General features: G+C 35.6%; 2 protein-coding genes across 4 annotated transcripts; both read left to right on the plus strand.

Moving 5' to 3' along the window:
* Positions 1-811: 811 nt before the first annotated feature.
* LOC104881856 (protein NTM1-like 9) lies at positions 812-4,577 on the plus strand. The gene is made up of 6 exons (XM_010663226.3): positions 812-1,185; positions 1,261-1,541; positions 2,959-3,043; positions 3,146-3,267; positions 3,371-4,037; positions 4,133-4,577. The coding sequence occupies exons 1-5, from the start codon at positions 1,005-1,007 to the stop codon at positions 4,019-4,021; spliced, it is 1,320 nt and encodes a 439-aa protein (XP_010661528.1). The 5' UTR covers positions 812-1,004; the 3' UTR covers positions 4,022-4,037; positions 4,133-4,577.
* Positions 4,578-5,174: 597 nt separating this feature from the next.
* Positions 5,175-9,519, plus strand: LOC104881857 (protein NTM1-like 9). 3 transcript variants are annotated; one of them, XM_019225585.2, is made up of 6 exons: positions 5,175-6,327; positions 6,404-6,675; positions 7,685-7,769; positions 7,872-7,990; positions 8,113-8,676; positions 8,922-9,014. In XM_019225585.2, the coding sequence occupies exons 1-5, from the start codon at positions 5,937-5,939 to the stop codon at positions 8,659-8,661; spliced, it is 1,416 nt and encodes a 471-aa protein (XP_019081130.1). In that variant the 5' UTR covers positions 5,175-5,936; the 3' UTR covers positions 8,662-8,676; positions 8,922-9,014. The 3 variants fall into 3 exon arrangements, with proteins under 3 accessions (XP_019081130.1, XP_010661529.1, XP_010661530.1); XM_010663228.3 differs by having other exon boundaries at positions 5,177-6,327; positions 8,113-8,575; positions 8,922-9,519; XM_010663227.3 differs by lacking the exon at positions 8,922-9,014 and having other exon boundaries at positions 8,113-8,915.
* The last annotated feature ends 1,338 nt before the right edge of the window (positions 9,520-10,857 follow it).

Consider the following 10,857-nt stretch of genomic DNA (forward strand, 5'->3'; position numbering starts at 1 on the left):
AATGTAAATGATGAATCAAAAGAAAATTTGTAAAGTTTTTGGCAACATAATGCACATAGCACATAGGAATCTCCTCTGTTAAGCTTAGCATGTTTAGATTTGTTCAAATTTCAAGGTTTGTGATTGGTACCAGCTAGCCTCAACCATCTTTTCCCAGAAAAAAAGAGAAATATGGGTCTGACTAGGTAGTGTAATACCAACTGCTTGATGGGGAGCAAGTTATTCAGAGGTTTGAAGGTCTTGATCAATATTAATTTTGTCATAGGCCTATTTCAATCCATCTTCATCATTTTTCATGGCTTTTGGCATACTGGTGTTATTTATAGTGTTTCGTACATTAAAGATGATGAGGGTAGAGCCATGAAGAAACAACGTAGAGTACTATAGAGAGACAGAGAGAAGGGAAAAAAATCTTAGGGAGAATCCATTGAAGAAGAGTGCTTTTCTGCATGGAATAAAACTTGTGTGGAAGGAGATCTTCTCTTAATAGTGTAATGAAATGGGAATGGGGACACATAACACCAACTAGCACAACAACACGGAAACAAAACAAAAGAAATGATAGGATTTGTGTACGGACGCGACTGAACTTGGGGATGAAGTTTGCATAGCTCCATGTCATGGAATATTCATTCGATCATACTAGAAGAAAGTGATAGGAGTGAAATCTCAACCGCACGATGCACCATCAAAATCAAACTTGGGTAGGAAGTAAGTCTGTTATACTGTACACTTAGAAAGGTTTCTCACGCGGTCTTCCTAAGCTACGCGGAGTCAAGAAGTGGGATCCACTCGCTATGCCCATTTCCAAGCTTTTTCCAAAGTGATTAGTCCGACGACGCTCTTTCTCTATATGTATACACACCCACATATGGGAGAGGGACGTAGTACCCCTAATGCTATATTACATCGATAGTTCTATTCAGTTCCACCATTGAGTTTCTTCTTCTTCTTCATCATCCTAGTAATAATAGTAGTAGTGTTTGTTTATTTGATTCCCAATTATGTCAGTAGGAGAGACCATAGGTGCGATTTTGGAAACTTTACCAGTGGGATTCAGATTTCATCCCACCGATGAAGAACTGGTTGATCGCCATTTGAAGCCAAAGATACTGGGCATGGATTCCCAAGTAGAAATCATCCCTGAGGTTGATATCTGCAAATGGGAGCCGTGGGAATTACCAGGTAAACTGAATCATCCAGACGTTTTGAGTTTTAATGAACATGCGTATAATTCTGTTTTTTCTTATGTGTGTGTAGGTTTTTCAGTGTTGCAAACAGATGATCTAGAGTGGTTCTTTTTCTCTCCTCTTCATAAGAAGTACCAAAATGGCAGTCAATTCAAAAGGGCAACAAAGGCTGGCTACTGGAAACCCACCGGTTTGGGTCGTGACATCTTGTCTCGGACCAACAAAGAGGTGATTGGTACCAGGAAAACTCTGAATTTCTACGAAGGCCGTGGTCGTGCTGCTGTGTTGACCAATTGGGTTATCTACCAGTATCAGTATCATCGCTCAGATATTGCCTCCCTTCCTTCCAAGGTATGCTGTCCATTACATTCGTTCTCGCTCTCTTACTCTGTTTTTGTTCTTACCTGCTTGGTTGACTAGAAAAACAAAGTAAATTACTATTTGAATGTTACTAATTAAGTGCGATATTCCACACTGTAGAGGAATTTTTTTTTATAGATTTGGGTTATTTGATTAAATGGGTAATTGAAAACCCAATTTTGAAAATTGAACCCTCCAATTTTTTTTTTTACCTCATTTTGACAAAAATACCTTCATTTTTTTTCTTATAAAAATAACTTTTTTTTAAACATATATGTAAATACTTAAAATAGTTAAGGACATTTATGTCAAAAATAGATTATTCTTAAAATAAAAAAATAAAAACTATGAAAGCTGTTAAATTCACAAATATAGGGATTATTTCATCATTTTAATCAATTAAATTCTCTCTTAACTTTGTAAACATATTTTAAATTTGTGAAGACCCATTAAACTTAGAGTGAACGATATCTATATGGTTGAAAGTGAACCATTATAGATGGTATCATAGCCAATCTTTAGTCCCGATGTGGGTCTTTGTTTTTTGACCGCACCATAGACCTTTGTTTGTTCAATCTTGCAAGGTGTATTTGTTTGTTTGATTTTATAATCCCATGGGATATAATGACAACATTATATCTGTATGAAAGATAATTGTAATATCCTATATTAGTGGGAGCCTTTTAAACTTAGAACAATATGTATCACAACTAGGTTCCTGACCTTGATGTAGACCTTTTTTTGTTCAACTCTATAAGGATATAGGATGTTGTGTTTGCACGGTTCTTATTGTGTTTGTATGAGAGGTAGTTGTGATCTCACATTGAATAGAGGAAAAATTATGTCTATATAAGGGTTAATGGTGATATTCTACATCAAATAAGAGAAAGAGTTGTTGATGTTATATATGTATGAATTTTTCTTAACCTTATAGATGTGTTTTAAATTTGTGAGAGCCCTTTAAGCTTAAACGAAACAATATCTACACAAATGATATCAGAGTTAGGTTCTCAACCCTGATATGGACCTTTGTTTGTTTGGCCTCCGCAAGGACATGATGTTGTGTTTGCACGATCTTTGTTGTGTGATTTTGATATTCCACATCGGATAGAAAAAAAAGTTTGTGATACTACATATGTATAAACCCTTCTGAACCCTATGGATACGTTTTAAATCTATGAGGGTCCTTTGGCTCTAGAGCCGTTGGGAAGATGTTGTCACATCAAGGCACATTTACATAACAAGGGAAATTATTGAGTTATTAATTTGTTGTTTTATTGTGAGAATTCTATGGATTGGATTTAACTAAGTTGACTGGTAAGTAATTTGCTACTGGTCTTCACAAGTATTGGATATGGCTGGAATATATACTGTCAATTTATGTTGTTTTGTCTTTCAAATTGTGCAGAGGGCCTATGTTCTGTGTCGCTTAAAGAGAAAAAAAGATAAGAAGACAGGGTCCTATATACCAACCCCTGATGAAGCTGTTGCAGGTGGGTTCTCTCCAGAAATGAACTATAATGATGTGTTATCTGAACTGTCAATCATTCAAGAGACTTGGCTGATGAATATGGAATTTGACAATTCATCTACAGGTACTGGGATTCATCTGAATGGCCCGGCCAACAACATGACCTTAGATGCAGGGCCGAGCCACCATTTTAGCGATATTGCTTCTGATATTCGAAATTATCAAGTAGAGGAAATGACTTCAGATGTGAGAATGAGCATTTTTTTTTTCTCCCAGGGTTCACTGCCTCAGATTTGAACATGTGAAGCAAATCCTTGACTAATGTTTTTTTTCTTGCTTCTTATCTCAGGAGGATCCTCAGCTACCAGGTTTATTAAATGACATCCCATTTACTCCACTGGATTCTGATTGGTTCTCTGACACAGAGCAAGGACTTGACTTGGATCTCCCATCTCCCAGTGGCTTTAACAATAGCTATGGAAATATGCAGTTTGAGGATGGGGTTGATACAGAATTTGCAGATAGTCTTATTGTTGATCCAGATGAATACCATTGTGAAGGATTAACTGGTCAGAGGATCTCAGCTGTTGACAGTTGGAACCTAAACCATGGTTTTGTTGGCAGGCTATCAGCCCGCCCACAGAGCCCATTGAAGGGAGTGTATGGTAAGGGTCCTGGATCAAGCAGTAACACAAACACTCAAGTGCTCCAAGGTTTCTGTTTGCAGGCCAAAGACAGGGCAGAATATGGTTCTGTTATTGATCTGCTCCAAAACAAAAACCCCATCAGAGAGTTCAAAAAAGACAGCGAAGTTACTGAAAAAGCAAATCCAAATCTGAGTTCAATATGGAATGAGTCAGTCGGAATGAATCAAAAGGGTTCCTTCAGTTCCCCAGAGACAGCTTCTGCAAGCCATGAGCCAAGTTCCACACCAGGTTACCCTGTCAATTTACTTGCAGGCATACTATTGTTGGTGCTGGACATCAATGCAAACATTTAAAAGCCTTTGCCATGAGGTGATATTATCACATTTCAAAATTCACCCCTTGCTGTACACTCTTTATTTTTTTCATTTTTAAAAAGTAGAAACTTATCTTGTGTTCTCTTGAAGGTACCAACCGGCCAGTCATAACCAAAAAAATTCACACAGTGAAGAAGCATCAAGGAAGAGAAGCATGTGTGTTTTTTTTTGGCTACATGGAGATATCTTAAACTCAAGGTTCTGCAAGAATAGCCTTTACATAGTTGGCCATGTTGGTAAATGCTTTATATGGAGTGAGGATTACTTTCTATGGATTTATAATTATGTATGTTGTCTTTAAGGATATTTGAGTGTTACAAGCAGTATGGATAGTAGATGTAACATTGGTGAAGACTCAAGAGAAGTAAGTGGGTTTTGTAGTATGGAGATATCTTAAACTCAAGGTTGCAAGGATACTACTTAAGTAGTTGGCCATAGTTTGTAGATGCAATATGTGGAGTGAGGATCACTTTGTGGATAAAAACATATATGTTTGTTGTACTAGATGCACATGTATGTAATGTGTTCTTGATGATCCTTGTCTCAAATTTGTTGTGGTTGAGTTGAGGACCTAAAATACAAAGGAATTCCAAATTCCCAAACAAGACATCCATCTATCTACCATTAAGAATGAATAGGGTAAATCAGTCTATCGTCTTCCTTACACTCTACCTTCTAGTTGATTCAAGCAAGAAAGGTCAGTCTATTGCCTTGGGTACGAAGGATAACTACGATTCGCATCAAGGAGGTATCAGAGTGGGAGTTGGTGAATCCATTATCGAGAATTCCAAATTCCCAAACAAGACATCCATCTATCTACCATTGAGTCAGAGAAACTTATCTCATTAGACACAACATAAAATCCAAAGTTATCATGATCCCCATCCCCATCGTGCCCCCGCTCACAAATCAGACATAACAACCTTTGCAAATCTCCAAAATAAAGAAGAAATTCTCATAGATTTTCTGATCATGCTAAGTTCATTGTTATGTTCTCAATAGTGTATATATATATATATATATATATATATACCATTTTACACTTATTTTACTTCTTTTAAATCTTTTACACAAAGGTTAAATAATTTAAAGATATATAAATTTTTAATAATTTTAATTTTATTTATTTATTTATTTTCATAGTACAATTAAAGATTGAGAAAATTATTTTCCTTCAATTTGTTTTTTTCTTTTCTTAGTAATTTCTAAGACCAAACATGACTTAAATGATGAATCAAAGAAAATTTGTAGAGTTTTTAGCAACATAACACACATAGCACATAAGAATCTCCTCAAGAAAAATATGGGTCTGACCAGGTAGTGTAATACCAACTGCTTGATGAGGAACTAGTTGATCAGAGGTTTGAAGGTCTTGATCAATATTAATTCTGTCATAAGCCTATTTCAATCCATCTTCATCATTTTTCATGGCTTAATAAACAAAGTAGAGTATTATAGAGAGGGGGAAAAAAATCTTAGGGAGAATCCATTGAAGAAGAGTACTTTTCTGCATTGGAATAAACATAAGTGGCTACGTAAACCGGGCTTTGTCCTGGGGGACACAAACACCCAACTAGCACAACAAGATGGACATAAGACAAAAAGAAACTGAGAAATGAAAGGATGTGTGTATGGACGCGACCGAACTTCGGGAGGAAGTTTGTGAAGGTCCATTTCATGGAATATGCGTTCGATCATACTAGAAGAAAGCGAAAGGAGTGAAATCTCAACCGCACGATACACCATCAAAATCAAACTTGGCTAGGAAGTAAGTCTGTTATACAATAAACCTAAAGTTGTATTGTGAATTGCATATTGAAAACAGAGGAAAAAGGAAGGTTTCTGACGCGGTCTTCTTAAGCTACATGGAGTCAAGAAGTGGGATCCACTTGCTATGCCCATTTCCAAGCTTCTTCCAAAGTGTCTAGTCCGAATTCTCTTTCTCTCTATATATATACACACCCACAAATGGGAGAGGCACGTAGTACTCCTATGCTATATTATATTGACAGTTTTATTCAGTTCCACCATTGAGTTTCTTCTTCTTCTTCATCCTAGTAATAATAGTAGTAGTGTTTGTTTATTTGATTCCCAAGTGTTAAGTATGTCAGGAGGAGGAATGATAGGCAGGGATTTGGAAACTTTACCGGTGGGGTTCAGATTTGCTCCCACCGATGAAGAACTGGTTGATAAATATTTGACGTGGAAGATACTGGGCATGGATTCCGAGGTAGAGATCATCCCCGAGGTTGATGTCTGCAAATGGGAGCCTTGGGAAATACCAGGTAAAGTGAATCATTCAGGTGTTTAGAGTTTTAATGAATATGCTCATAATTCTGTTTTTCTTCCTTGTGTGTGTAGGCTTTTCAGTGATAAAAACAGACGATCCAGAGTGGTTCTTCTTCAGTCTTCTTGATTACAAGTATTCAAATGGCAGTCGTTCCAACAGGGCAACAAATGCTGGCTACTGGAAACCCACTGGTCAGGATCGTGGCATCTTCTCTGGCACCAACAAAGAGGTGATTGGTACCAAGAAAACTTTGGTTTTCTATAGAGGCCGTGGTCGTGGTGCCATCAGGACCAACTGGGTTATCCACGAGTATCACACAAATATTGCCAGCCTTCCTGCAAATGTATGCTACATTACCTCCATTATCCTGCTCTTACTCTGTTTTTTTTCTTATCAACACTGTTTGGTTGACACAAAAAGGAAAGTAAATCACTGACACATGTTTATTTAAGTCCCTCTTTGAATAGTATTAATTAATATGAGATTAATTGAGGTATTTTAGTCAGATAGAGGAAAAAGTTTTTAATGTTATATATGTATAAATTTCTCTCAACTTTATAGATGTGTTTTAAAACTATAAAGGTCTCTTGAGCTCAGTGTAAACAATACTACATAGTTAGGTGTGAGTTATTGCAAATGATATCAAAGCTAATTCTTGACCTCGATATAGGTTTATGTTTGTTTGGCTCTACAAGGGACCTATGTTTATTCAACCTTGCAAGTGTCCCATCGAAGATATGTGTCCGCATAAAGGGTGACTGTGATATCCCATATTGGTATGAGCTTTTTGGACCTAGAACAGATAATATGTATACAAATGATATCAAAGTTAGGTTCCTTTAGTTGTATCTATATGGGAATTATTGTGTCAATATGGGGGCTAATTATGATATCTCAATTCAGATAGGGAAAAATTGTGTTTATATGAGGTTAATTGTGATATTCATATTGGATAAGGAGTATATATATATATATATAGAAGTTGACAATATCTGCACAGATGATACTAGAGTTAGGACCTTGACCTTGATGTAGGTCTTTATTTATTTGCCTTGCAAGGACACGATATTGTGTCTGCACATCCTAGTTGTGTTTATATGAAAGTTGATTGTGATATCTTATATTAGATAAAAGAAAAAGGTCATGACAGAGCAAATAATATCCACGTGATTTTGATTGTTTTATTGTAAGAATTCTATGGATTGGATTCAACTAAGTTGATTTTTATGTGATTTTCTACTGGATTGGATTTAACTAGGTTGACTGGTAAGTAATTTTCTACTCGTCTTCACAAGGATTTGATATGGCTGGAATATACACTGAAATCATGTTCTGTCTTTCAAATTGTACAGAGGGCCTATGTTCTGTGTCGCTTAAAGAGAAAAACAGATGAGAATACGGAGTCTGATATTCCAACCCCTGATGGGGATGTTGCAGGTGGGTTCTCTCCAGAAATTAACTTTAATGGCGTGTTATCTGAACTGCCAATCATTCAAGAAACTTGACTGATGAATGTGGAACTTGACAATTCATCTACAGGTACTGGGATTCATCCGAATGGCCCAGCCAACAACATGACCTTAGGTGCTGGGCCGAGCCACCATTCTAGCGATATTGCTTCTGATATTCGAAATTATCAAATAGAGGAAATGACTTTTGTGAGAATGAGCTTTTATTTATTTTTATTTTTTTATTTTTGTTCTCCCAGGGTTCACTGCCTCAGCTTTGAACATGTGAAGCAAATCCATGACTAATGTATTTTTCTTGCTTCTTACCTCAGGAGGATCCTCAGCTACAAGGTTTATTAAATGATATCACATTTACTCCACCGGGTTCTGATTGGTTCTCTGAAACACAGCAAGAACTTGGCTTGGATCTCCCATCTCACAGTGGCTTTAACAATTACTATGGAAGTATGCAGTTTCAGGATGGGGTTGATACATCAGATTTCGTGGATAGTCTCATCGTTGATCCGGATGAAAACCACTGTGAAGGATTAACAGGTCAGGGGAGCTCAGCTGTTGACGGTTGGAACCTGAACAAGGGTTATGTTAGCAGGCTATCAGCCCGCCCAAAGGGCCCACTGAAGGGAGTGTATGGTAAGGGCGGTGGATCAATCAGTAACACAGACACTGCAGTGCTCCAAGGTTCAATATGGAATTGGCCCGTTGGAATGAATAAAAAGGGTTCCTTCGGTTCCCCAGAGACAGCTTCTGCAAGCCATGAGCCAAGTTCCTTACCAGGTTATCTTGTCAATTTACTTGTGGGCATACTCTTGTTTGTGGTTCTTATTGCAGCCATTGTGCTAGACATCAATGCAAAGGCTTAAAAGCCTTTGCCTGAGGTGATATTATCACATCTCAAAATCCAACCCCTATGCTACCTTTTTTATTTTTTATTTTTAACAAGTAGAAACTCATCTTGTGTTCTTAAAAACACTTCAAAATTTTTTACTTCCTCAAATTTGAAAATCTTCAAAAAGCATCTTCAAAATATACATACATACTTTTTGTATGAGTTTCTATTTTAAAAATATAAAATAAAAAAAATGTTTGTAAATGTGACCTTAATTTTATATTTCTCTTGCAGGTACCAATCGGCCAGGCATAGCCAAAAAAATTCACACAGTGAAGAAGCATCAAGGAAGAGAAGCATGTGTGTTTTTTTAGCAGCATGGAGATATCTTATACTCCAAGGGTTTTGCAAGGATGGGACTTACATAGTTGGCCTTGTTGGTAAATGCCTTATATGGAGTGAGGTTTAGTTTTTTATGGATGTATAAAAATGTATGTTGTCTTTAAGGATGTTTGGGTGTTACAAGCAGTTTGGATAGTAGATGTAACATTGGTGAAGACTCAAGAGAAGCAAGTGGGTTTTGGAGTAGTGAGATATCTTAAACTCGAGTTTGCAAGGATACTACTTAAGTAGTTGGCCATAGTTTGTTGAGGCAATATGTGGAGTGCTAGATATATATGGGTGTTATAAGGGCAGTCCTTATCATAGATGTATGTAATGTGTTCATTGTAAAGAGGAACAAAGCAGGTGGCTATCCTTCTTTATAGTACTGTCCTTAATGACTTAAATTTAGGGAGCTTTTGGATTTTGTTTTACTTCATCATTTGGTGTCCTTGTGTATGGTTGGCTTGTCCCTAATGGCTGAAAGAGTGTTTTGATTTTAGTTTCTTGATGATCCTTGTCTCAAATTTGTTGTGGTTGTATGTTTATGATAAGAGTAGTGTAATAAAGATACAGCAGGGAGGGTGGTTGAGTTGAGGAATTAAAATACAAAGAAAAAAACAAAGATATTCTTAAGTTCCCAAACAAGACATCCAACAGGATCTACCATTGAGTTAAAGAAACTCTATCTCATTAGACATTGCATAAAATTCAAGGTTATCATGGGTTTTTTCACTGTCAAGTAAAAACTCATTTGATATTGTTAAAAATATTAAAAACGTTTTTTTAGAATCATTATCAAACATACTCTAAGACATATCACCCTTTGCAAATCTCCCAAATAAAGAAGAATCTCATAGATTTTCTTATCAGACTAGACTCACTATTATGTTCACAATGGTAAGGTTGTTCTGTCCGGTATTCAAAATGTAACAAGTCATCTTCTTTCTTGTAGGAAAAAAATGATAATCGTCATAACGTAAGGCTTTTTTTAATCTCATAAAATATGAGGCAAAACACTAGAGAAAGAAAATAGAAAAGAAAAATAATTTATGTAAAGATAGAATAATTTAAAGATACATAAATTTTTAATAATTTTAAATATTTTTCATAGTATAACTAAAGATTGAGAAAATTATTTTTCTTCAATTTCTTTTTCTTGGTACTTCCTAGAACCAAATATAAGCTAAACAAGGAATCAAAGAAAATTTGTAAAGTTCTTAGCAACATAATGCACATAACACATAAGAATCTCCTCTATTAAGCTTAACATGTTTAGAATTGTTCAAATTTCAAGGTTTGTGAGTGGTATCAGCGAGCCTCTACCAAATTTTTCTCGGAAAAAAATAAAAGAAATAAATAAAAAAGAAAGAAAAAGGTATAGGTCTAACTAGGTAGTGTAATACCAATTGCTTGATGGGGAGCAATGATGAAAATTTCGTCGAAATACGATGATATATCAATATTGGTATTTTGTCATTTTTCAGTCTAGTCAATACGTAGGTGGTTTGGTCAATGTGCGGTCTTAAATTGTGGTGCATTGGGACTTGAACCCAAACCCAACACAATCAGCCCTAATCGACCATTGGGCTAACTTATCATTTGTTAATTAAGGGCATCGGATAAATATATAGTAAAACCATCGTAAAACAAAATTTTAAAAGAGTATTTTAATAAACAAATTAATTTTAATTAATTTATTTTTAAATTTCATTTAATTCATTAATAAAAATATAAAACTATTGTTATAATTTTCTTTAACAGATTTTTTATATGATTTATATATTAATTAAATATTAAAAAAATTTATACATATATCATCATTTATTTTATATCATTTAATACAATT

The sequence above is a fragment of the Vitis vinifera genome, chromosome 15 (genome assembly GCF_030704535.1).
Source record: "Vitis vinifera cultivar Pinot Noir 40024 chromosome 15, ASM3070453v1".
Taxonomy (NCBI): Eukaryota; Viridiplantae; Streptophyta; class Magnoliopsida; order Vitales; family Vitaceae; genus Vitis; species Vitis vinifera.

Coding starts and splice junctions, on each gene's coding strand:
- LOC104881856 (XM_010663226.3), top strand. CDS start 1,005: ATGTCAGTAGGAGAGACCATAGGTGCGATTTTGGAAACTTTACCAGTG. Junction 3,044..3,145: donor CCCTGATGAAGCTGTTGCAG/GTGGGTTCTCTC, acceptor ATTCATCTACAG/GTACTGGGATTCATCTGAAT. Junction 3,268..3,370: donor TAGAGGAAATGACTTCAGAT/GTGAGAATGAGC, acceptor TTCTTATCTCAG/GAGGATCCTCAGCTACCAGG.
- LOC104881857 (XM_019225585.2), top strand. CDS start 5,937: ATGCCCATTTCCAAGCTTCTTCCAAAGTGTCTAGTCCGAATTCTCTTT. Junction 6,328..6,403: donor GGAGCCTTGGGAAATACCAG/GTAAAGTGAATC, acceptor TTGTGTGTGTAG/GCTTTTCAGTGATAAAAACA. Junction 7,991..8,112: donor AAATAGAGGAAATGACTTTT/GTGAGAATGAGC, acceptor TTCTTACCTCAG/GAGGATCCTCAGCTACAAGG.